The sequence below is a fragment of the Mya arenaria genome, chromosome 12, assembly GCF_026914265.1.
Source record: "Mya arenaria isolate MELC-2E11 chromosome 12, ASM2691426v1".
Classification (NCBI taxonomy): Eukaryota; Metazoa; Mollusca; class Bivalvia; order Myida; family Myidae; genus Mya; species Mya arenaria.
Window position 1 is genome coordinate 43,428,908 of NC_069133.1, and position 25,186 is coordinate 43,454,093.

Sequence of the window (25,186 nt, forward strand, 5' to 3'; positions counted from 1 at the left end):
AGATTCTCATTGCATTTTTAGACTATCGGCGCAAATGCATCTTAAGTGTGGGAAATTCCAAAGTTATATTTATTTTCACGTCCTTTCTAACACATAAATCACTGATTTTTTTTATTTTAGATAGATCTAACAATATGGCTGTATGTGGCAGGGATTTAGGACGAAGGTCTGATATACAAATTTTGATAAAAAGTTCCAATAGTTAATTTTGTATCTGGCCTTTTACCTACAAAAACCAGGTTGTTCATTTTTCTAAAGCATTTAATCTGAGAGGACATCGAACATAGACGAAATATGGAGGGTTCAAGGATGTCATTATATCTACAAGAAGTAGTCAATGCCACAAGCTAGCACACGAAAGACAAACTAGGTGTTTAATATAAGTAATGTGACACTGATTTTATTCCATCTTTGGCTTTTATTAAAACAAGCGTGCGTAACCGAGTTTTCGTGATAAATGATCTTTGCGGACGAATAGACGAACGTATGTGTAGTTATTCGTGCAAGTTGTCTGTACGGACGGACGGACATGTATTCGTGAAAGTAATTTCAGCTGACGGACGGACGGACGGACGAACGTTCCGGTAATTATTCGTTGAAAAAAATATGTACGCGTACGGATTAGCGAAAGAATCATATATCAGATTATTGATCAAAACACTGTTTTCAACTTTGGTTGTTATTTATGAAGTTAATGATTTAGGATTAAAGAATTAATGAGATCGCCTACACTCAGGCCGTCATAAGATTTTGTTTGTTTGCATTGGAGGACCTTTTTAAGCCTTAGAATACATTGTTAGTAAGTAATTAGTTTAGAAGACTAAGGCATGAATAGAACATATGGCTAAGCACCTCAGAGGGAAGTTGAACAAGTGTAATAGTTTAAAGTGACACTCTTATTAAAAATTAGTACAAAAACATGTATAGCAAACATCAATTTTGACTGTTACACCTTTAACTGCTTACTAAATCATGCATTTATGGAAATTATTAATTACTGCTAACAAGATTGTAACCGTGCATTTAACAGCACAAAGCGCAAAAATATTAAATGATTGGTGACTTCTAAAAGATTTACTGTGATCTACTATAGTCTCATATGGTAGAAATACCGTGTTTATCCTCATGTCTTTCAAATTAAACTCGGTATCCTACATAAGAACCATTGTTTTCGACATTTATTCATTCTTTTTAGATTATTAAAAAAAACCTATTATTAAATGTGGTAAATCTTATTTGGATTTATTAAAGCCGGAGCTATGGAACTTACTGTAAATGTTTGTATTGTCTCTTCTGGCAAAATATGTACAGAGTTTCATTACAACATCTTGAATAGTTGTTTGAGATGTGGCAAAGGTTAACGTTTTAAACACCGACACCGACAACAACAACAAGATTATGACAACAACGCCAAGGTTATGACAACAACGCCAAGATAATGACAACAACGCCAAGAAAATGACAACAACGTAAAGATTATGTCAACAACACCAAGATTATGACAACAACGTCAACATTATGACAACAACGCCAAGATAATGACAACAACGCCAAGATAATGACAACAACGCCAAGATTATAATAACAACGCCAAGATAATGACAACAACGTCAAGATTATGACAACAACGCCAAGAGTATGACTACAACGTCAACATTATGACAACAACGCCAAGATTATGACAACAACGCCAAGATTATGACAACAACGCCAATATATTGACAACAACGCCATGATTATGACAACAACGCCACGGTTATGACAACAACGTCAAGATTATGACAACAACGCCAATATTATGAAAACAACGCCAAGATAATGACAACAACGCCATGATTATGACAACAACGCCAAGATAATGACAACAAGGCCATGATTATGACAACAACGCCATGGTTATGACAGCAACGCCATGAGTATGACAACAACGCCATGATTATGACAACAACACCAAGATTATGACGCCATGATTATGACAACAACCCCAAGATTATGACGCCAAGATTATGACGCCAACGCCATGATTATGACAATAACGCCAAAGCTTTAACAACACACCGAATTTCTTTATACGAAAAACGGACGAGCTAAAATCTAGAGTGTCGAGTTTTTTTTTTAAATAATCAGTTGGACCACTGCAAACAAAAAAGAAGAATTGGAACGGCTCAACTTGTCCGCAGATTGATGATTCTTAATCCATGTTGACAAGAACATAAATCAGACTTGGTCTAGAGTGGAAACATTGAATTATCTGTCGACCAATAAATATCAACTTTTAAATTGATTTAATGACGAATAAAGACCTATTTTAACCTAGCGCAGTCATGTTGGTATTTAAAAAACATAGGCCCAGATTAAGGCGAATTTGTTATGACAGACTTGAGGCTGAAGAGCCTCAAATAAAAAAGTTGAATACTTCACAACTTCTTTAAAATATAAGGACTAAGCTTAAACTAGATAAAAGCACCTGATGAAATTGATAACCACTAGCGTCCTGGCTGGGGTGGGGGTGGGCACCAAGCGCGCCCCAGCTAAAATCGTTCAAGTTTACTTTTATGTCAATATCGAAAAAAATAAAATACGTTCAACTATCACCCTTTGGACTAAATTGTTAAAATATTCGAGGGGGGCTACCCCCAAACACACCGGCCGACTGTTTAAACTATTGGAATTTCGTCTCTGAGGGAGGGGCGTATGACAAACGCCTGTGTCCTTTATTTACGCCCACTCGAACGTTAATTCCTGGAGCCGCCCCTGAAAATTTGCGAGGTACGGACATTATGCAAGCGCATATCGTATATACTCATTACTGATACAGCGTCCATGTAATATTGTCGACATGTTGTATGTCGTCTTGACGAGTTGTAACAATTCGTGTTGTCAAAAGAATGTCAACTTGTTCACTTGTTAACTGGACATGTTAACAAAAGATGTGTCAACAAGAAGGTAATATTCTAATAAGGCCAAACAAAAAATTGTTCGTTTAGGGTAACCTTCCCAAAATTTCTAGGTAGGGTAGGAAGGGATTTTTTTGATTTTTTTTTAATTTTTTTTTTTTTCAAAATCTGTCGTAAGTTCAGAGTGTTTTCTTGCACATGGCAGTCTTTCCTACATTACTGTCATTGCCTGACTTTGTTTTATCATATAAACAATAATTCTGATTAAAATCTGCATTTATCCGCCCTTCGTAACTCTCTATTCGCTAACGAATATTTTTTGCTCAGAAACGGAAAAAATAGTTAGGGTTGGCGCATTTTTATAGGTAGGGTCGGGTTACCCAAAACGGATATATTTTTCTTTTAGGCCTAATACGATCACTCGTGCTTGTCGACTTTTATAATATACAGCACACTGTGCTGTCAAAGTTCTGTCGATTTGTCTATGTATTAAACTATATTAAATAGATATGGCGACTACACAACTAGTAGAATATGCTATGTCGACTTCCTAATTATAAAGTCGACATAACATATTGCACATGATTTGTCGACAAGGTATATGCCAACAAGTTTTCGACACTACTATTGAACATGCTATGTCGACTTCCTCATCTATAAAGTCGTCACACCATGTTAAACATGATTTGTAAACAAAGTATATGGTAGTAAGTCTAGTTAAAAAGTGAACACGTCAACATAATTCTGACATCATTTCATGTTATATTTGTCGAGTCGACAAACAAGTCGACTACTAGTATACTACAGTATCACAGCATCAATATATATGATATACGCTTCCATACTACATAATCTCATCATCAGTATATGGAACTATATACGATATACGCTTCCATACTACATGATCACAACATCAGTATATATAACTATATACGATATACGCTTCCATACTACATGATCACAGCATCAGTATATGGAACTATATACGATATACGCTTCCATACTACATGATCACAGCATCAGTATATATAACTATATACGATATACGCTTCCATACTACATGATCACAACATCAGTATATATAACTATATACGATATACGCTTCCATACTACATGATCACAGCATCAGTATATAGTAATATATACGATATACGCTTCCATACTACATGATCACAGCATCAGTATATATAACTATATACGATATACGCTTCCATACTACATGATCACAACATCAGTATATAGTACTATATACGATATACGCTTCCATACTACATGATCACAGCATCAGTATATAGAACTATATACGATATACGCTTCCATACTACATGATCACAGCATCAGTATATAGTACTATATACGATATACGCTTCCATACTACATGATCACAGCATCAGTATATATAACTATATACGATATACGCTTCCATACTACATGATCTCATCATTAGTATATACGACATACGCTTCCATAATAAACATTTGTACCCAGACACAATGTTTAAAGAATGATGGATTTTGACCGTCTGTACAAAATATGATATGTTGATTCCTGGAGTTGGGATTATGTCCGTCTGTACCAAATAATTATGATGGGGCATTTTTATTGCGGCGAGTGAGGGATTTTGTTCGTATGTACCAAAATGATTGGGGATTTTGTCCGTATGTACCAAAATCGTTGGGGATTTTGTCCGTATGTACCAAAATGATTGGGGATTTTGTCCGTATGTACCAAAATGATTGGGGATTTTGTCCGTATGTACCAAAATCGTTGGGGATTTTGTCCGTATGTACCAAAATGATTGGGGATTTTTTCCGTATGTACCAAAATGATTGGGGATTTTGTCCGTATGTACCAAAATCGTTGGGGATTTCGTTCAATTGATTATCAATTGTATCGTTATTCCCCTCTGGGAGAGTGTGGTGGTGAGAGCTTTAAAATTGAAACAGTGCTTCCCACGATGAAAAATGATTAAATTTCTTACCGCAGTCGTGTAAGTCCATCTTAAAATACCGTTCTCTATGTTTCCACTTTTTCAAAAAAAAAACACAAAAACTTTTATAATTCCCTTCGTATTACATTTGTTTGACGTTTCAATTTACGATACATTTATGATTCCAGGTCAAGAGCAGAGACAACGAACACTGATTCTCTATAATGTAATACGGTGAAATGAAATGCCAATACTCGGTAAATATTCGATTTGATCGTTTTCCCGTTTTGTTTGCATTGATCGACTTAAGTGGCACTAAGATACATACTTCTCTGCTACCGATCAATGTGTTGACACTAGTAAGAGCTACGCGCAGAAAAAAAGACGACCTTCGGCAATGAAGTGAATGCAATCATCGATATGAAACTTATATCAGCGATATTAAACTTTTACCAGCAATATGAAACTGCTTTCAGTGATATGACACTACCGTAAACGTTATCAAACTTCTTACAAATAAATGACACTGCTACCATCTCTGAAACTGTATTTATTGATATGAAACTGTATCATCGATATGAAACTGAATTAGTGATATAAAAACTTCTGCTCTCAATACTGAATTATCGATATGAGCTAGACTGCTATCATATAAACAAAACTGCTATCATCTGTATGAAACAGCTGCCATCGGTATGAAACGGCTATCATCGGTATAAAGCAGCTGTCATCGGTATGAAACGGCTATCATCGGTATAAAGCAGCTGTCATCGGTATTAAACGGCGCTCATCGGTATAAAACAGCTTTCATTGATAAAAGCAGCTGTCATCGGTATGAAAACAGCTGCCATCGGTATAAAGCAACTACCATCGATATAAAGCAGCTGTCATCGGTATGAAACAGCTTTCATCGATATGAAACATCTATCATTGATATGAAACAGCTGCCATCGATATAAAACAGCGGTCATCGATATGAAGCAGATTTCATCGGCGTGAATCTGCTATCATCGATTTGAAACTGCAATCATCGATATGCAACTGCTATTATCGATAAGAAACTGGTATCATCGATATGAAACTGCTATCCGCGATATGAAACTGCTTTCATCGATATGAAACTGCTATCATCGATATGAAACGGCTATCAGTGATATGAAACTGCTATCATCGATATGAAACTGCTGTCAGCGATATGAAACTGCTACCGTAGATCTTTTACTGCTATCAGCGATATAAAACTGAATGCTTTATCTTACGTAATGGTTAACGATTATAAGTTTGAGGTTATATTTTGTCTACTGACCTAGACTCTGTTTAATTTTACTTATCTACCAGGTTAAAATCAACAGCAGCTGGCTGCTGATAAACCAAAGTAAATGTACGGCAGCTATGAAAAACACTGCCATCCCATTGGACAACATAATATTACTTTCGACCACTAAGTTGGGTTCACATGAAAACAACACAAGATAGTCTATTATTCCGACATTATGCAATGGGAAATTATGTTTATATCGCTCAAACAAATATGAAGACATGAAAAAGTATCATGAATAATATGTTTAGATGCAAGCTTTACCCAAAGGCTAAGGTTATGACCCGTGTTTTATTTGCTTAAAATTTGTATCGTTATTATCAAATGTTACAAAAAAGGACATACTAGTACATACATTTCGGACAGAGGCCGTTTGAACACCGTTGCGCGTATTGAAATGAACGTTACGATATGATTTAATTAGATTTACTTTGACCTTGACCTACTGAACCCAAAACTACTCATCAAGGCAATCTAGTGGTAGACTTCCATGGTCCTACGTCAAAGTGTTTTGGAGTCATTGTGAGAAACTGTGACTTTGACCAGCTGATTCTTCAGAACAATAGGCGTCATCTAATTGTGGAAGGCAACAACCTACTGGTGACGTTGCATGGTCCTACGTCAAACTGGTCTAGTTATTGTGTGAAACGTACGTTAACTGTGGCTTAGACCGTTGACCTGCTGGTCCTAAAAGCATTAAATGTCATCTTCCGGTCACGGGCAACCTTCTGGTGACGTTGTATGTTGATTGGCTCTACTTCAAAACGTTCTCGAGTTATTATGAGGACAAGACATGGTCTACCGATGAGCCCATTCGACAGACGGACATACAGGTAATTTGGAAACATATATGCCCCATGTTTCAAGGGGATATACATATAAGTAAATGACAGTGAATTATTGCAGGAATCACTATTTTGACCTCGTAACAGTGACCTTCTCAATTGAGCTATATTAACCTCAACGTTTTTCATTATATATTTGCCGAAAATATTACCATAATCTGTAATGCACCAGTCAATTGTAACCACGGCCCCCTGGTCCGGGGGAAAAGGGCCGTGTTTATCTTCCGGGTTGCCCCGCTGTGCCGAGTGTATACGGTGGTTTTATTTTCGCGCCGAACATAGCGGGGAATGAGCCTTACCTAGGATTTCCCCGGGTTGGGATGCATTTTGCGGAGATTTTACCTTGGATTGGCCGAACGTCAAAGGTCGCGCTATTCCCTGGCCCTGGGGCCGTGGTCAAAATTGACTGGTGCATAAGCTAGATCGCGATATTGCAGTGGTAGATGTATACATGTAATGAATGTAAGGATATATTTGTTATCCAAGTTCGTTTAAAGCTTAAGCCGAACAAAATTTCTAGTCCTAACAGCTAGGTAACCATGGATTTTTTTACATTGAATGTGGGCAAAGGATGTGCCTGTTTTAATATCAACGATCTTACGAAAGTTTATTGGACTGTAAGTCCCCTTCTTGGTTTAAAAGTAAGTTGAAAGAGAACTCTTTCGGAACGCAGATTCAAAATTGACATTATTCGGTACTCAGATTCAAAATTTGACATCATTCGGTAAGCAGATTCAAAATTGACATCATTCAGTACGCAGATTCAAAATTGACATCATTCGGTACTCAGATTCAAAAATTGACATCATTCGGTAAGCAGATTCAAAATTTGACATAATTCGGTAAGCAGATTCAAAATTGACATCATTCGGTCGCAGATTCAAAATTTGACATCATTCGAAACGCAAATTCAAAATTAACATCATTTGGTGCGCAGATTCAAAATTTGACATCATTCGGTACGCAGATTCATAATTTGGCATCATTCGGTAAGTTTATTGTTATACAGGCTTCGCATAGAAAATGACGGGTGTACTCGGTCCGCTTGGGGTTACAGTAGATTGCTTTTCATGACATTTAATCTGCAAATATGAACATATTTACTAATCAGTCAATCAACTGAAGCCTTTAAGACCTACTGTGTTTTATTCGCTTTGCTTGTAAACTTAAATGCCCCTTCACTGAACTGTTCAGAACAAGTCTTCTTTATAGTGTCTCTACAGTCGCTGATAACACACACTCCGAGTCTTAGGTACAAAATAAGTTATTATTTGTTTTAAGTTTGAAGAAGGCTTAGATAACAAAACAATCAATGGAAAATGTTGGAAAATTTTATTTCTTAATTGGTAATACATGCTTTATGGCGTCAAAATAATGAATAATAAATTGAATGTAAATGTGACATTAATGTTTTAAGGTAAGCCATCCATCATTAGAATGCAAAAATGTGCATTTTAGATATTAACATAGAGATAATTTCTCTGATTTAACCATTTTATTATTTTTGCATGGATTACATTTTTGAAGAACACTATAATGATGAAACTATTACAGTCGAACCCCGTTGACTCGAATTCGCATGGCTCGAATTTCTTGTTGGCTCGAACTTGATGTAAAGGACCAATTTATATTTACTGAATGTTAGCATTCCCGCTTGGATTGAATTTTCCGATGCTCGAGGTATTTTCGCCTGTCCCTGGGAGTTCAAGCAAACGGGTATATGATATATTAAAGGGTGTTAATATAAAAACAACCTTTTTACTATAATTTAGAAACAAATAATAAAAATTGCTTAAACAATCAAATAATTTAGAAATTTTATTAATTTGTTTCTGAAATAACATAATGCCTTCATAAAAAATGATCTCCGTGAAAACTAAAAAATATTCAAACATTTTGTAACTTTAAAATGAAACTTTACCAATAGCAATACCTGGTATCAAATGATGGATGGACATCCTTAACAGTGTAAAATAAGAAATTAATTAAAATACATAATTTGTACAGTGTCTACATTGATGATGCCCTAAAAGTTTAACAACATCTCGTTTCCAAATAATAAATTACTGTAACAGTATATATACACTAAACAGCTGCAATAATACTACCACACAAAAGTGTGAACTACATGTAGATAATAAACGATTGATATTTGTTTTTAAAACCTAAAATGACAGATGATGACAAGATTGACGTATGTATCCATAGAATATGTTAGATTTCCATGGCATCCCTGCCAAGCCATGGCCTCAAAATTTATTTTTATTTGACAAAAATATTGCTTTGGTAAATCATACATGTTTTTAAAAAAAACAACAAGCTGCAAGAATCAAATGCCAAATATTGCCTGTTTTTTTTTCTGAGTCAAACAGGGGCATAACTCAATAAAAAATAAAGACCAAGTCATTGACCTTACTCTACATGTGCCTATTGGCTCTTGCTACTTGTCAACCAAGTTTCATTTGAGCATCTTGAATAGATTTTGAGCTATGACCAAGTATTTTGCATGACGCAGACAACAATGACACAAGGGCTAAAATGATACCTCAGCTTTTCTTCTTTTTCATAAAAAAGACTAGGTCATTTCTTAACTTATGTCAATTTCCTCTAAGTTTCACAATCAAATTAAAAGAAATGTATCAATGTTTTTAATATAAAAGTATGTTTTTTTGATAAAATCATTGAAAACAAAGTATTTCAAATATTATCAAGTTATTTATATTACATGTGTATCATATGCTAAGAGAGAAACTTACATGTAAGTTAGGAAAGTGACTTTAGTTATGAAATGACTTGAGAAGTTTTATGAATTAAGCCCTAACTACAAATGAAAAATGAAATCGGCCAACCCGTCACAATTTCAAAATTGAGAATCTACAAACAATTTTTCTCTGGCATATATATTAAATACATGTATATCCTAACAACGTTCAATCAATTGCTCATAATTACGTATTATTCATTATTGGAACACATGATACATTTGAAGTATGATAGTTCGCCATCTACCTTCAATTCAAACTTCATAAACTTAACGTTCAGAAACTTCGCTCCACAGATGTCACAATGAAACTCCATATTGTCCCATTTCTTGTGTTTCATCAACATATGTGAAGCCAGCTGAAAGTTTGTGTAGCAAGAATACCTACAAAACTGACACTTAATGTGCTTGGTTTTCTGATGAAGGCGCTCGTGAATTTCTTGATGTTGTTTCTGCACAAAAACTTTGCGACAGATTTCGCACGGGAACTTGGCTGCAGTCTCATGCAGTGCAACATGCTGCATATATTCCTGAAGCTGACTTTTCTTGTACAGACAACCACATAAACCACAATCCTCGTAACAGCTGTTTTTGGCCCCATGAGCGGAGCATTGCCGCTCAGTGGTAAACTTAGCGTTACAAAGTGAACAGGAATAACCAGCCTTTCCTTTAACGACTTTCATCTGTTCTATACCTTCAGTAACAAGAGTTTCCAGTGCGATTTTCTCATCATCACCCTCTTCCTCGCTAGAACCTTCCATCTCTTCCAATTCTTCATCATCGGAATTATCTTCCCTTGTTTCATCTTCAGAGTGATCTACTTGTTCCTCTTCTCCATCACCATCAGCCTCAATACCGATAGTCTCCACAGTCCTACCATCATCAACATCCCCATCATCTACTTCTAAGCCATCTTCAATGTCATCTTGACTTTCATGGATTGTAATTTCAACTTTACCAGATTTAGATTTACGCCTCACCACTTTAGCTGCGCTTGTAAACATCTGTTGATCCCTCCTAGCTCGACTCACACCTGGAGTTGTTTGAGCGGGTTTGACGATCTTAATCATTTCTTCTGTATCATCATCTTCGTGTATCTCTACTGGTTCAGTTTTTACTGTTAGTAATTTTCGGTCCGTGCTCTCTGGGCTAAAGCGTCTAGGCCTCTTAATCTCACGTCTAGGACGTCTACCCTCACTGGCTGGTGTTACAGCGGACACTGGTCGCTTTAAGGAACCTGGAAGTAAATAAGACAATGTTTTTGAATGTTAATGAATGTTTTTGAATGTTAATGAATGTAAACCTATGAAGTTCATACCTGCCATCAAGGGCCATTGTCTGTTTCGCAGTTGTCTGACCCAGATTTTTTGTAGGTTGGGAATTATTATTTAAGACTTAATGATGACCTAAAGCGACACTCGGATTTGGTCATTTATTTATATTCACAAAAATAAATTGCACTAGGCCTTTTAAACCTTCATTATGACCTTCTGCCTGGTAGAAGGTGTTAACAAAAATGATCACTTTGACCATAGGAATGTATGCTTAACATTTGTGCCATTTCTTACATTTGATCGAATACCATAACTCAACAATATGAACAAAAATATTATAGCCAAATTGTGGACCTTGCAACAAGTGTTATGTACTGTCACTGATAATATAATTATAATACTGTTATTGTCATCTGATTTAAATTTCATCTTTGAGTGTAAAGGACAAGACTGGCCCCAACTTAAACTTGGCACTTGACTTATTGCTGTATGAACAACAGCAGACAATAGTGCCTCACACAAATCTCTTGTATTAAGATCAAGCTACAATTGAACTGCATTAAACATTTGGCCAGTGATTTGGGCAATGGCAGTGATCAAAAATAGCCCATGTCCAAACCAAACCCAGATTTGTAAAATGTTTTTGTTTTATTTTATATTCTGCTAATGAACATATAGTACTCTGGCTTGTTAAACATAATCTCATTAACAATTATTTCAAAGGGCATGCATACATTCCTATTCCTACCTGGGGTTGAAGCTGCAGTGCTGGGCTTGTCCTTGATGACAGGGTCAGCCATGCCCTTTTCAATGATGGCTGCAGGTTCCCCTCGTTGATTCACAACTCTCATCTCCAAATCACAAGAATCCAAAGTTACAGTTTCAACAGAAATGACAGGGGCTGCTGTTTTAAAACTGTTAACAGCAACTTCTTTAGGTAATGTCCTTGCTGAGCTTTTTGATGGAGGTACACCTATGGAGCTCGAGGCTACAGTTACTGTCATATCAGTTTTTCCTGGTTGTTCCGAGTCCCCTTTCAACCCAGTTTTCCATACCCCTAGGGGCCGGGTTTTCGGCTTAAGGGGCCCGAGAACAGCTGGGCGTTGTCGAGGAGGGGGAGATTTAACGATGATTGGTTGTTTTCGCCCAAATGTTTCTGTCACGATGATGGGTTCTTTGTTTTTCACTACAGATGCGCTGATGACCTTTGGGATTTTGTTCTGAATACCAATGTGTTGGGTTGCAACAGGCTTGCCCACAGGGCTGATCTTGACCTTGACAACATTCATCTTCCTGCCCGCCTTACTAAAAAAAAACAAAAAAACACCAATACATTATGAATTTTACATCACGGCAAAATATTATTCACCAAATAAAACTGAGAAAGTCTGATTATGATAAATAAATGCTTCATAACAAATTGAAATGCTCTTGGTTTCTTGAAATTAAAATATTTTGACCTCAAAAATGACCTCAACATAAACATACATAGATGTGCATAATCCGTAAATGAAAATGATATTCAACTCCATCTATGAACATCAAATCTGGTTATTATTTAATATTATACCTTACATAAATGTGTCCCTTCTTTGTGTATAGAAGGCCAATCGGTCCATATATCAATGTATTTTAATAAAACTCCAGTTTTTATGACGTCAGCGGTCCATATCATGTTTTTGGCTGGTCCAGACCTCGCAAAAAATATAATATGGATCACTGATGCCGTAAAACTGGTGTCAGAGTGCTGCTTGCAATTTTCACAACAACATTTTTTCCCAAGTAAATATTAATAGATTTGTTCAATAAAGCACATCAAAGGCGCTTTAAAATTATTAAATGATAAAAAAAAAGTATTTCGAATAATATAAGAAATATAACACACCACTGCAGGCCATATGGCATTATAAGGACCGGCCAGTCAGCCTCTGAAGGTGAATGGACCTCGGCTAACGTCTCGGTCCATATACACTTTCGGGGGCTGACTGGCCAGTCCTTATAATGCCAAAAGACCTTAAGTGGTGTGTAATATTTCTTAAATATTCTATTTAAAATATCTTATTTATTTTCACAGAATGTATAAAACAGCTAGCTCTATAAGAGCGCAATGAACAAAGAGCCATAAACAACAAGAGCCGTCGTAAGACAGCACGCTCGACTACGCCGCTTTGACTTAGAATACAATAACGATGTAATAATACCAAGTTTGGTCTCTTTATGTCAAACCTTACTAAAATTATTTGATGCATAAGGTGACTTTGATGCTGCCCTCCCACCAGCCTGCCCAAACAATGACGCAAGTCATTCAAACAACTTGATTTCCCGTTATGAAAATGTGGTTAAGAATATACAAATATGCCTTTCAAAGGAAATTAAAAAAAATCAAAAAAAATCAAGGGCCATGATTTGTATTTAGGCTTAAAATGGAGTTATGTTTCTTGTTGTAAGATGGTCATAAATAATTTTGAATTTTATTAAGTGCATTGAATGAATGGTATAGAAGTTTTTTTATTAAAATCCCAACTTGCCCTTAACTTTTAGTTGCCTAAAACTTTAACCTAAGTCAATCAGGGGCCGTAACTTGTATTGAGGATATGGAGTTATGTAACCTCATTGGGTGATGGTCCTGAACAATTGTGTGAAGTATTAAGTCAATTGAATGAAGGGTATAGAAGTTATTAAACAATATCCAAACCTGCCCTAAAACTTTAACCTAAGTTCCATAGTCAATCAGGGGCCATAATTTGTATAAAAGATAATATGGAGTTATCTAACCTCATCATGTGATGGCCCTGAACAGCTGCGTGAAGTATTAAGTCAATTGAATGTAGGGTATTGGACTTATAAGTGAAAATCCCAACTTGCCCTAAAACTTTAACCGGACGGCGACGCCGGGGCGAGTAGTATAGCACACCTATTCTTCTAATAGTCAAGCTAAAAGAGCAACCAATAAGAAAGCGTGGCTTACACTACAGTTTGCTGTATTATTGATTTTAGCAAAATGCTCTTTTTTCAGTGTGTCTGTTTGTAGGAAATTCATATGAACGAATAATGAAACTGATTGACAATTTAATGCTAAACTTCACAAACTGTTTTTAGTCTGACTTCAAATCATTTTATGATAAACAAAAGTGCTAACAAAATATATCATGCTTATAGGACACCAAGTTTGGTGAAGACTGATGTACAACTGCCAAGGTCAGAGGACAGGTCTACACCGTTAATTTTGACTTTGTTTTGTCATTTAAATTTCCAAGGACAGTAATTCTGAAGTGAATAGAACTTTCTGGCAAATTATCAAACTTGTTTTTCCCCCCATAAACATGGTGACCACATATAATGATGATTGCCGCACATTTGCCAAAGTAAGAGAACAGAAACTGTCAATTCTCATTTTGTCATTTCAAGGGCCATAACTACGAGTAACAAATTCTTTCCAACCACCAGTAGTTACTTAACTTTACCAAAATATTTTGCCCATAAACAATGTGACTGTTAGGTGATGATAGAGGGGAACAGTTATACTTTAACAAGTGGACACTGTCATTTAGCCAAATCAAGGGTAAAAACTACTTTCTGGCTACATGTATTATCAAACTTGTCTGAGATATTTTGACCATAAACATGGTGATCAAAATAAGTTGTGATTGGTGTACGTTTTCTCAAGTAAGACAGCCGAAAACTTTTTTGGGTGCTTCTCACAGCAGGTGTTAATATGTCCTACAATAAGATTTGCGAATGAAAATTGAGTTGGGGCAACACAAGGAAAACCTTAATGTATATCAGAAGGCCTACCTCTGAGTGCTATCATCCTCGTCTGACTCTGGAATGTGCACCTCCACATCTGACTCCTCCCCCTGCTCCCCACCCATGTGGGTATCTGGCTCCACTACCTGGGATGCCACAACTAGTTCCTCTCCCTTAGGAGTCTTCCGTGTCTCAGCTTCCTCTATGGCACGCCCATTGGCATGCTCCTGCAAAAAAATTCACAATGCAGTCAAGGTTAAACTAGTGCAAGGACAGGATGTGATAAATACCCCTGCACACCACGACTAAGTGTCAGATTGCCTACGGTAATCATTTTAAAGTCTGACCTTGTATAAAGAAGATATAAACCAGACACAAACTTTCACCAGTAAGGTTTATCAGGGATGTTAACAGAACCAGATTTTAATTCCTGAAAAAAATGTGTGGGGTTCAGGGGGCAGTATGGGTCTTATATAGCAATACATAATAAGTTCAGAAGGTTGCTGTGACCATGACCTCTAAGGTAGGACACTGGTTTCGTGCATGGCACGTCATCATACTATGGTGGACACTACTGTCAGTTGATTTTAAAATCAGACATCGTTTGACAAGATATGCACCGGATATGAACTATCATCAGAAAGGCTTAAATAGCAAAGCATATTAGTTCATAAGGTTGCTCTGACCAAGACCACAAAGGTAGGACACCGGTTTTGTGCATGACACGTCCTCATACTGTGAAGTCACTTCTGCCAAACAATTTTCAAATACAACATTGTGTGACAAAATATGGACTGGACAGGAACTATTATCAGTACGGCTTCTATAGCAAACATACTTAGTTCAGAAGATGGCAGTGACCTTGCCATTCAATGAAAGGAAACTGGTTTTGTGTGTGACACATCCTCATACTATGGTGTCACTACTTCCAAATTTTCAAAATCTGACAAATGAATGAAAACAATATGAACCGAAAAGAACCATGAGATGGATGGACAGACTCGTGTGTGAATCCTATATAGATATTATAGTTTAACAGGTGTCTCTTGCATTTGTAAAGAACACATTTAAAATATGAACATTTTGCTACTGCTCCTCAAAGTATCTGAACAGTTTTCTAAAGGTGCTTTTAATATACATGTAAATATATGCATGGTAACCTTGCCTCGGTTAACAGCACATGTTGCAACAAGAGTTACTTCCCTCGTCCTTGATTGAATTTCTGAGAACGACTATCGCGTATTAAAGCTGCGCTCTCACAGATTTACCATTTTAACAACTTTTTTATTTTTTGTCTTGGAAAGAGCAAATTTTTGCGTAAATAACTGCAAACCAATTATATAAGATTGCTGACAAAAAAATCAGATCGTAGATTTTCATACTTCCGTTCGAAAATTAATGTTTTATGGCTTAAACCGTTACTAACGGTCTAACAAAAATGAATAAAACATCAATTTTTGAACTTTTATATAAAAATCTGCGATCTGATTTTTGTCAGCAGTCTTATATAACTGGTTTCCATGGATTTTCGCAAAAATTGGCTGGTTCCAAGACAAAAAATACAAAAGTTGTCTAAACGTTCAATCTGTGAGAGTGCAGCTTTAAACCATGATTACTGTAAGTGTAACACTAATTCACATGTTTTCTCAAATTCTTTAGAAAGTTATTCCCACCTGAATGGCTCTCTCAATCTCCCGGATATCAGCGTCAGTCGCATTCTCATCTGTTTGCACTATATACGTCATCTCGCCATCTTCTTGGTTACACACCACTATTATAAAAATAATACAGTTTTGCAACTATAATCTACAGAATTTTTTTTATGTTTTCCCATATCAAGAACACCTTAACTGCACAACCAATAGATTATTGCTTACCTTTTTACCAAACAAGAAATTAACCCTGGTAATATATAAAAGAGAAAAAATAATCGCAAATCTTAAAGCCTTGAGAAATCAGCCATCTATAGCAATCAAAAGTTCAAAATGTGAGTATGTGAGAACCGGGGGTTATCCGGTTAAGCACACTTGCTTCGCACCAAGTTGATCCGGGTTCGATCCCAGCCTGAGCGCATGTGAGTTTGGTTAGTGGTAAACAAGCCGGACAAGTGGGGTTTTCCCGGGCACTCCGATTTTCCCCACAACACAAGTACACACTCTCGCACAACATCGTGCCAATGAGAGTGACTTAGTATAATAACTTTCTTCACAATCGTTGTAAAATATACAATGTTTAAACTTAACTAAACAGGGGTAAAAGTTTGTGTACCTTGTCCTGCAGACTGCAGTGACAGCAACATCTCAACCGGGACCTGTTCGTCTTCCCTGTAACTCCCTCGTTCAGTCTTTTCCCTTTCTAATGCCTTGAACCTGACAAAACAACACACAGTTAGCAACTATGCATCAAACAATGGATTTAATTAGTGATGTTCCGATGATCAATTAGAATTGACTGGTTGGGCCTGAAATCAGCACCAATCAATTGTATTTGGTCATTGTTCATCATCGATTCACCTGGCAAGTTGTTTTTCTTCTTTCCTCTCGTTATTTGCGTACGGTTAATGTCTGCCAACTTTCTCCTCTGAGTTCACTTATAAATTCGGAATTTTTCAGTTGTTTTTGTTAACAATATGGGCTAAAGCAACAACACCAGACAACTTGAAACATATACATACCATAACCATAGTTACCATTTAAGAGTTATTCGACAAGAATAAAACTTCAATTAAGGTATTAACAAAAACTGATTGTACTATTTATAATCGGTTTATTGTGTGGAACTGATTATCGATAGTCAAACTGGAACCGATTCCCAACACTAGCTCTGATACATACTATCTATAATTGGTTTATTGAGTGGAACTGATTATCGATAGTCAAACTGGAACCGATTCCCAACACTAGATCTGATACATACTATCTATAATTGGTTTATTGAGTGGAACTGATTATCGATAGTCAAACTGGAACCGATTCCCAACACTAGCTCTGATACATACTATCTATAATTGGTTTATTGAGTGGAACTGATTATCGATAGTCAAACTGGAACCGATTCCCAACACTAGATCTGATACATACTATCTATAATTGGTTTATTGAGTGGAACTGATTATCGATAGTCAAACTGGAACCGATTCCCAACACTAGATCTGATACATACTATCTATAATTGGTTTATTGAGTGGAACTGATTATCGATAGTCAAACTGGAACCGATTCCCAACACTAGATCTGATACATACTATCTATAATTGGTTTATTGAGTGGAACTGATTATCGATAGTCAAACTGGAACCGATTCCAAACACTAGATCTGATACATACTATCTATAATTGGTTTATTGAGTGGAACTGATTATCGATAGTCAAACTGGAACCGACTCCCAACACTAGCTCTGATACATACTGATTAAACTTGTGTTGATTTCGGTTTCGGAAATCGCGGGACAGTTTGGCCACCTCCCCGGAAACGACCTTTTTGAGACGTCGGTGTAGCTTGATAGATTTCTCGTCCTCCACAGAGAGTATAGGTCGTCGCAGCCGAAGATCAATCCCGTTCTGTACGCACATCTCGCACTGTCGAGTTATATTAGAAAAGCATTTAATTTGATATCATGAAATAAAAATCTCCTGGATGCAATATCTTTTTCCACTATTATTCAACAAGTATGTTAAAATCAAGTATTTTGCAACTTTAACTTGCCAAATTCAAAGACTTATATTATAATAATTCATTTTACCTAAAGACTGATTGAAATTGTGACCATAAAAGTAATATTGACACAAGGTTTGGATATTTTGAACTTCCCAGCTTTCTACTTTGGAAGTTTTCTTCAAAATTATGGAAGTTTTTGTACTTCCAAGGAATCAATTTTGGAAGTTTTAACCCATTTCTATGGAGTATTATACCGGTACTTCCAAACGCCCTTTAATGGAAGCTCTGTAAAAGAAGAGTGCCATAAAGCCAACTCCAATGCTCATCTGTTGTTTTTCATTGAAAAAAGGGGGCATTACTTAACAAGTTTAAAAATTGGAGTTAAATGCCTTACTGTATATGTGCGTAAATTGTCTCTTGCAACATGACTATGAATATTGAATACCTTGACATTTTTGCTATGAAAAAACAGACAAGCTAAAAGTATTGTTGCAGCAAATTTAGCATTATCTAAGGCTAAGATTTAATTGGATGGTTAATGTAAAACCAAAGGAAACTGTACATGTATGGATCCTTTGTGGATGTATAAGCAAGCCCCCTTGATCCTTGAAGCAATTCAACTTTGATATGTTAATAAATATGCTCAATCGCTGACAGTGGCATTCAGCTTTCTGATGTGTAAAGCTGCTTGACAGGCTAAGGGTGTTACACCTGATTTGGAAATTCTTTAGATTATTTTGAGGGAGCAAATGCCACAATCATTTAATGCTCATTCACCTTTAAATGCCAAGTTAATTTGCAAACAGTAGTAAAACTATGATCATGAAATAACCTCATTACATAAACGCAATAAAAAAAAAACTGAATCTAAAATGTGTGGCCTTTAACAAGAGATTAAACATAAATCAGTAACAAGGGGAGTGTATAATATTGTCTCACAGTCTGTCACTTGTCATTATCGAACATTTGTCCTATAATTTACTTTGTCCTCAACTGTCTCCAGTATAAGGTTTTAGCCACGTTTTATAAATGACATGAGTGCTGCAGAAAACAGACAGGGTGCTAAGAGAGAAAAGGGCACATTAGGTCTGGCTTTAAAGAAATTGAGCATTATGAATTTCACAGAAAATGTCATGACATTTTTTAAGTAATATTACCTTGTACCTGCCAAATATGTCAATGTTGTATGAATTCGTAATAAATTTTCAAGTTTAAATCAAAGCAAAATAATTATTTGATGATCTGAAGCAGGCAGAAGGGTGCCTATGCTGGGCTGCAGAAGGGTGCTACCAAAAAAGCCCAGGGTGCAGCACCCCTCCATAACCCTTCAGTTGAAACCCTACAGTATGTACAACAATGTTACCTTTAGGTAGAACCTGTGAACGTCCCAATGAACCTCTTCCCAGTAGTACTGAAAGGCCAGCTTCATTTCCGTCACCTTGCGTGTGCAGTGAGCTCCGTTAGGCTTCAGGTGGTGTTGCTCTATCAATTTCAGCTTGTACTAAGAAAAAATAAGATAATATTAATTTTAAGTTAACCAAGTCACCAAGTTTAATATAAACAGCCAAACATACTTCATTCTCAACTAACTTTAATATGGCTAACAGGTAACATACTTTATCGCACGAAAGTCAGATTATTTGCTAACACTGGCCTTAAATTTTTAACATTTTTCAATTAAAACTCTTAGTGTTTCCCCGACGTCCCAATAACTTTGAAAAAGCGAGCTTTGACTGTATGACAGGCAGCTTTGCTTTGTTTAAAATATATACTATGATTATTTTGTAAATTTCAGGCATTTTATTGCTTCTTTTACCAGGCCCCACCCCATTCACACAGTTTAAAATAAACACAGAGTGATCTATTAAATATATTATATTTTTTTAAATATTTTAACTTACCTCTGGCATATCATCATGCACAACGATGTGTCCCGACTTGTAACGTGAAGGTCTTCGGAAGAGAACCCCATCTTCCATGTAGTATGTATTACTCACATCCTTCAGCATGTCAAAGTTGAAACCTGCTGCTGTCACCTTTCCTGTTTCAAGAAATTCTTCTACCACCCTAGTATATTTAAGATGAGGAACGTGAATGATATCGTTGAACAAATAACTCTGATCATCGCACAATCTTTCCATCTGTCTTTTGCCAATGTCAGGAGCGGATTTCAAAAATTCATCCATGTTTTCTACAAATTCAACATTTTCTAACTGTTCTAGTTCACTTCTACGCAGGAACTTTTGCTGTTTCTTACCATCTGCTTCAAGTATGACAACTTCTAGCATTTCATCCTCATCCTCAACATTTGCTTCACTTAAAGCATTTGTGCTTTCATCATTATCAATGGGAATATCAGTTTCTTTTTCTTCCACTCCATCCCCACTCCCAATTTCTTCTGGGAAGTCTGTTTCTGTTTCAATATCTACTCCAGCAACTACAGTGGTTTCTTCGTTTTGCTGTTTAGCATTCATCGGAGCGATTTCAATGACATGTGATTCATAAGGAATTTCCTCATTTGTTTCATTGGAATTTGAATGATTTCCATCCTCCATTTTTATCCTTTCAGCAGTGACATCTGTCTCTAAAACTTCCATTTTTACATACTGGTTCTCATCAAGATGTTCTGCTTCATCATCCATAGTTTCTGCTTTTACTTGTGCAGCAATATCATCCCCTTTGTCAGTGTTCTCTTGAATTTCAGGAATATCTTCTTCTATACCTGTATCTTCAGTAACAATTTCCAACCTTCGTTCATCCTCACCATGCGCCTCTTCAAGAACTTCAGCATACTCACCCGGTCCATCTAGCAACAGAACTTCCCCATTCTCCAACTGAATCATTCTTGGTTCGTTGTCATTCTCATTCTGAGCAGGAACCATTATTTCCATGACTTCATCATTTGGTCCAACAAAGCGGATCACCTGATTGTAAGGTTCCTCATTTTCGGCCCCACCTCCAACATCTTCTGCGCCTTCAATGACAAGTTCCTTGTCTGAATCATGAAGAAGCTTATTTCGTCTAGCAGATTTAACAATGGGTTCTGCCTGCATTTTATTCATGGCTTTAATATTTTGCTGTTCCGCTTGCTTTTTCAATACCTCAATATTGTCCTGAGTCCATTGCTTTACCGATTTCTTCGCCCGGTTGCTATTACACAGTTTACACTGCATCATAAACTTTCTCACATCAAGAGTCATACCAACCCAGTGAAACCTTGCACTTATCTTTGTTAGGGTCTTGTTTAGTCCGCAGTGGCCCCCATCATCATCGATGTGATTTTCCACAATAGTTTTGACTTTGAGAGCTGGCTGATCATCATGAATGACTTGTCTTACACCTTTACTGCCACTCTTGTTGGCATCGTGATAAAGCTCATCGTCAATAATGGTATATTGTGTGGCAGGGTTCTTTAGGCCATTTTTCTGATTGATGGTAAACTCTTCAGGGAATGATCCATACTTCAAATAGTTTTCAATTTCTCTTGATCTATATCGGTCGGGTAATGGTACTATCTCCGGCACATTCAATACATGACAAACTTCATTTAAAACAGTTCCATCTTCAGAATGACCAAGTGTCTCTACAACATACTCAATATTATTGGAATCTATCATAACAGTTTCATTTCCATCATCATTGATGTTAACATTGATCTTCTTATCAGTGTTAACAATAAAGAATGTTTCTGGTGGCGAAGATCTCCTGATTTTCCCAAGTTTCTTGATCTCTTTCTGTGCTTCTTCACATGTTGGCCCTGGCTTTTCTTCACCTTCATAAAAAGTGTCAGCTTCCATGGAGGCACGCGGACGGGAAGTTGGCTCCCTGATCCGAACCTTACAAAGGTCACATCGGCGTATAAAATCCTGCACGTTGCAAGTGATCCCTATCCAATAATAAGTCTCTGCAATATTTTTCTGTGTTGTGCTTGTACCAAGATGATTTCCCATTTCGTCCAAGTGACATTTTCGCACGATCTCAATTTTCTTATCGACTTGGTCGTCATGAACGACAATTCTGAGCCCGTACTTGCTATACTCCTTTTCAGTGCCATACCGGTACAACTCATCATTGACAATTCTATAAAGCTGACCTGCCTGGCGCGTGGCGTTCCTCTTATCACTACCCTCCACAGAGAGCACCCCAGTCTTCAGAAAGTTTTCAATCACTCTAGTTGGGACTGTCGTCCTACTGGCAAACAACCTCTGAAAAAGCAGAGAAATCTATTAGTTACAACAAGTAATTTTTAATTGGTGAATTCACATCCCCCGCATAAGTATTTAAAGTTCAAAAACAAACAGTTCAAGACTCAGTGATAAGCAAAGCTCCTTCAAAATATTTTAAGAGTAATGTATTTTAACATGGCTTCAGGAATTGGTCCTTGCAAAGATGTGTTTCCATAAATTTACATAAACAAAGTCCACATTGTTCAAGTCTTATTTGTAAAGCAGGTACTTCAAACCAAACCTCTCTATATAAAACCTTATTTTCAATATTCATGAACTTGGCCAATTCAGTGAAAATATGGCAGCTCAACAGGCTAGGAAACTTTGCCAATGGAACACTGCACTCTCTTTATTATTCAGTAAGTTCAAGGTACCCAAAATTATGCATGTGATAATACTACATGTATATTAGATTGGTAGTTAAAATGTGATTTGATTACAAAATGTTATTAATTTCCTTAAGCTCAATTGTGATCAAAGCTGAAAGCCTAAAGAATGGTTGGAAACCAGTAGTGGTGTCCATTTGGAGAAGGGACCCCTTATGAGGATCCAACCCAAATCCTTTTGGGCTCTGTATCACTAAACCACTAACTCAAAATTGAATACTAAATATACTGTAAAATATTAAACGGGTGGAAGGTTCGTCCAAACTCTCTTTTAAAAGCGAGACAAAGGCGAGACTAACATTCAAATAGCAGCCCACAGCATGTGACTTAGTCATTCAGAACTCCATTGCAATTTTCGATTGAAAAACAACCGCAGATGTATGCTGGTGAATCTGTAGATGTTATTCATAACATCGATCTCCAAGAAGGGTCAAGACATAAGCTTCATTGCCAAATTGAAATTACTTCGCCATCTTCTTGCAGCAATGTTAAATGTTATGATTTCTGACATTGTTAAATATCCATATACATCTAAGTTGTTTTCAATTGAAAATGGTCGAAGTGTTCCAAATGACATTGGATACGTGTCCTCCCCTCCCATCTAATGCTCGTTTTCTTTAGTTTCTTTCGCATTTTATGTTTATGTATTACATAAAAGACATGATTTATGTGTCAGGAAATGTCAACAAGGGAATTTGGGTCTGAATGGACTGTTTAATTCATCGATATTTGGCTGGGTTGAGTGCAATGTGGCAAGAGCATCAGAAGGGCCCTTACATGCGATCCTTTCACCAAGCAATTGCGTTTATATTTTAAACATTTGAATAAAACATAACATTTGTGCGCGGGTGATAAATGAGAATTATCTCAAACCAGTATTTTCGATTCTGACGAAGTTTAATTATTACGACGCCTGCAACGAAAAAATGGCGGTTCGTGAAAATCACAAATTCAAACGTAAACAATGTGAATAAACCCTCTAGATATCAGTGATTGTGACCAAATGTACATATATTTTAATTTTACCCTAAATTCTTCATCAATGTCTATCGACATGATGATTTTTGGGTGCGTTTGATGACTTTACTGCATAAAATATTACAAAACAGAAACGGAAGTGGCATCCCTAAATAAAAACGATGCCGTATTGCTTATGACGGACTACATGCAACTAAAACTCCTCGCATCGGTTATTTCCCTTGCACTTCAGAATCAAAATCTGGTGACGCCTTTTGGAATCTTGTACAGGTTTTCTGTTTGGTTCGAATATTTTTTAATTGCATAAGAAGTGCATATGCTTGATTGCATAGTGGTAGAGTATAATATGCAAAACGGAGATTAACTAGATTAACAAAAACACCGAAAATAAACCGAACACATTTCTGAAGGTCACCTTCTGTGTCACGTTTTGAATTAATATCAACGAGAGGTCGATCTGCTGACTATGACTCACCATCATTTAAAAGCACAATTTAACACATTACTCAAAAAATCAACCAATGCCATGTTTTTCTTTAGAAAATATGAGATATTCCCGTCAAAATGTCAACAAACTTGCCGAACACATATTTTAATTGATTGAAAGTGTGTGCGTGTGTGTGTGCCTGTGCGTGTGCGTGTTTGTGAGTGTGCGTGTGCGCACGCGCGTGCGTGCGTGTGTGCGTGCGTGAAAGGCCCGGGACGGGGGAATTGGGTATCACATTTAATGCTGGGTTTGAAATTAAACATTTTAAATTCAAATTGATACCATAAAAATAATATGTAGTTGGTGAACGATGATGGAATCTAAATATTTTTTTCTTCTTATACATGTATCTTAAATGCTATTTGATGAAAAGTGGTTTTAAATATGCCAATCTTATGAAAAGATAAGAGCATAAGACACCGCTATTGTAAATCAAATAGTGTGACATTGTCAGCATTCAAAAAAAGCCATCATGATTTTATCATTTTACTCGAAACATCATTTCAAAAAGCAAACACGAAGGTTAAAGTTAATGTGTACTTGGATATCTGCAACAATAAAACTCCATTTGATGACATATTGCCATCAAAATATCATAATTTGTAATAAAAATATACTTGATATTTATAGAATAAAAACAATGTCAATTTGATGAATATTTCGCCTTTTCTGGACCTGAT

General features: G+C 36.5%; 1 protein-coding gene across 1 annotated transcript; it reads right to left on the reverse strand.

Moving 5' to 3' along the window:
- Positions 1-8,320: 8,320 nt before the first annotated feature.
- Positions 8,321-24,177, reverse strand: LOC128212466 (uncharacterized). The gene is made up of 9 exons (XM_052917942.1): positions 24,068-24,177; positions 20,331-22,634; positions 19,793-19,930; positions 18,181-18,350; positions 17,041-17,141; positions 16,446-16,543; positions 14,821-14,999; positions 11,774-12,330; positions 8,321-10,988 (listed from the first exon to the last, which is right to left on the reverse strand). Exons 1-9 carry the CDS (start codon positions 24,095-24,097, stop codon positions 9,946-9,948), a joined length of 4,620 nt encoding a protein of 1,539 aa, XP_052773902.1. The 5' UTR covers positions 24,098-24,177; the 3' UTR covers positions 8,321-9,945.
- Between the last annotated feature and the right edge of the window lie 1,009 nt (positions 24,178-25,186).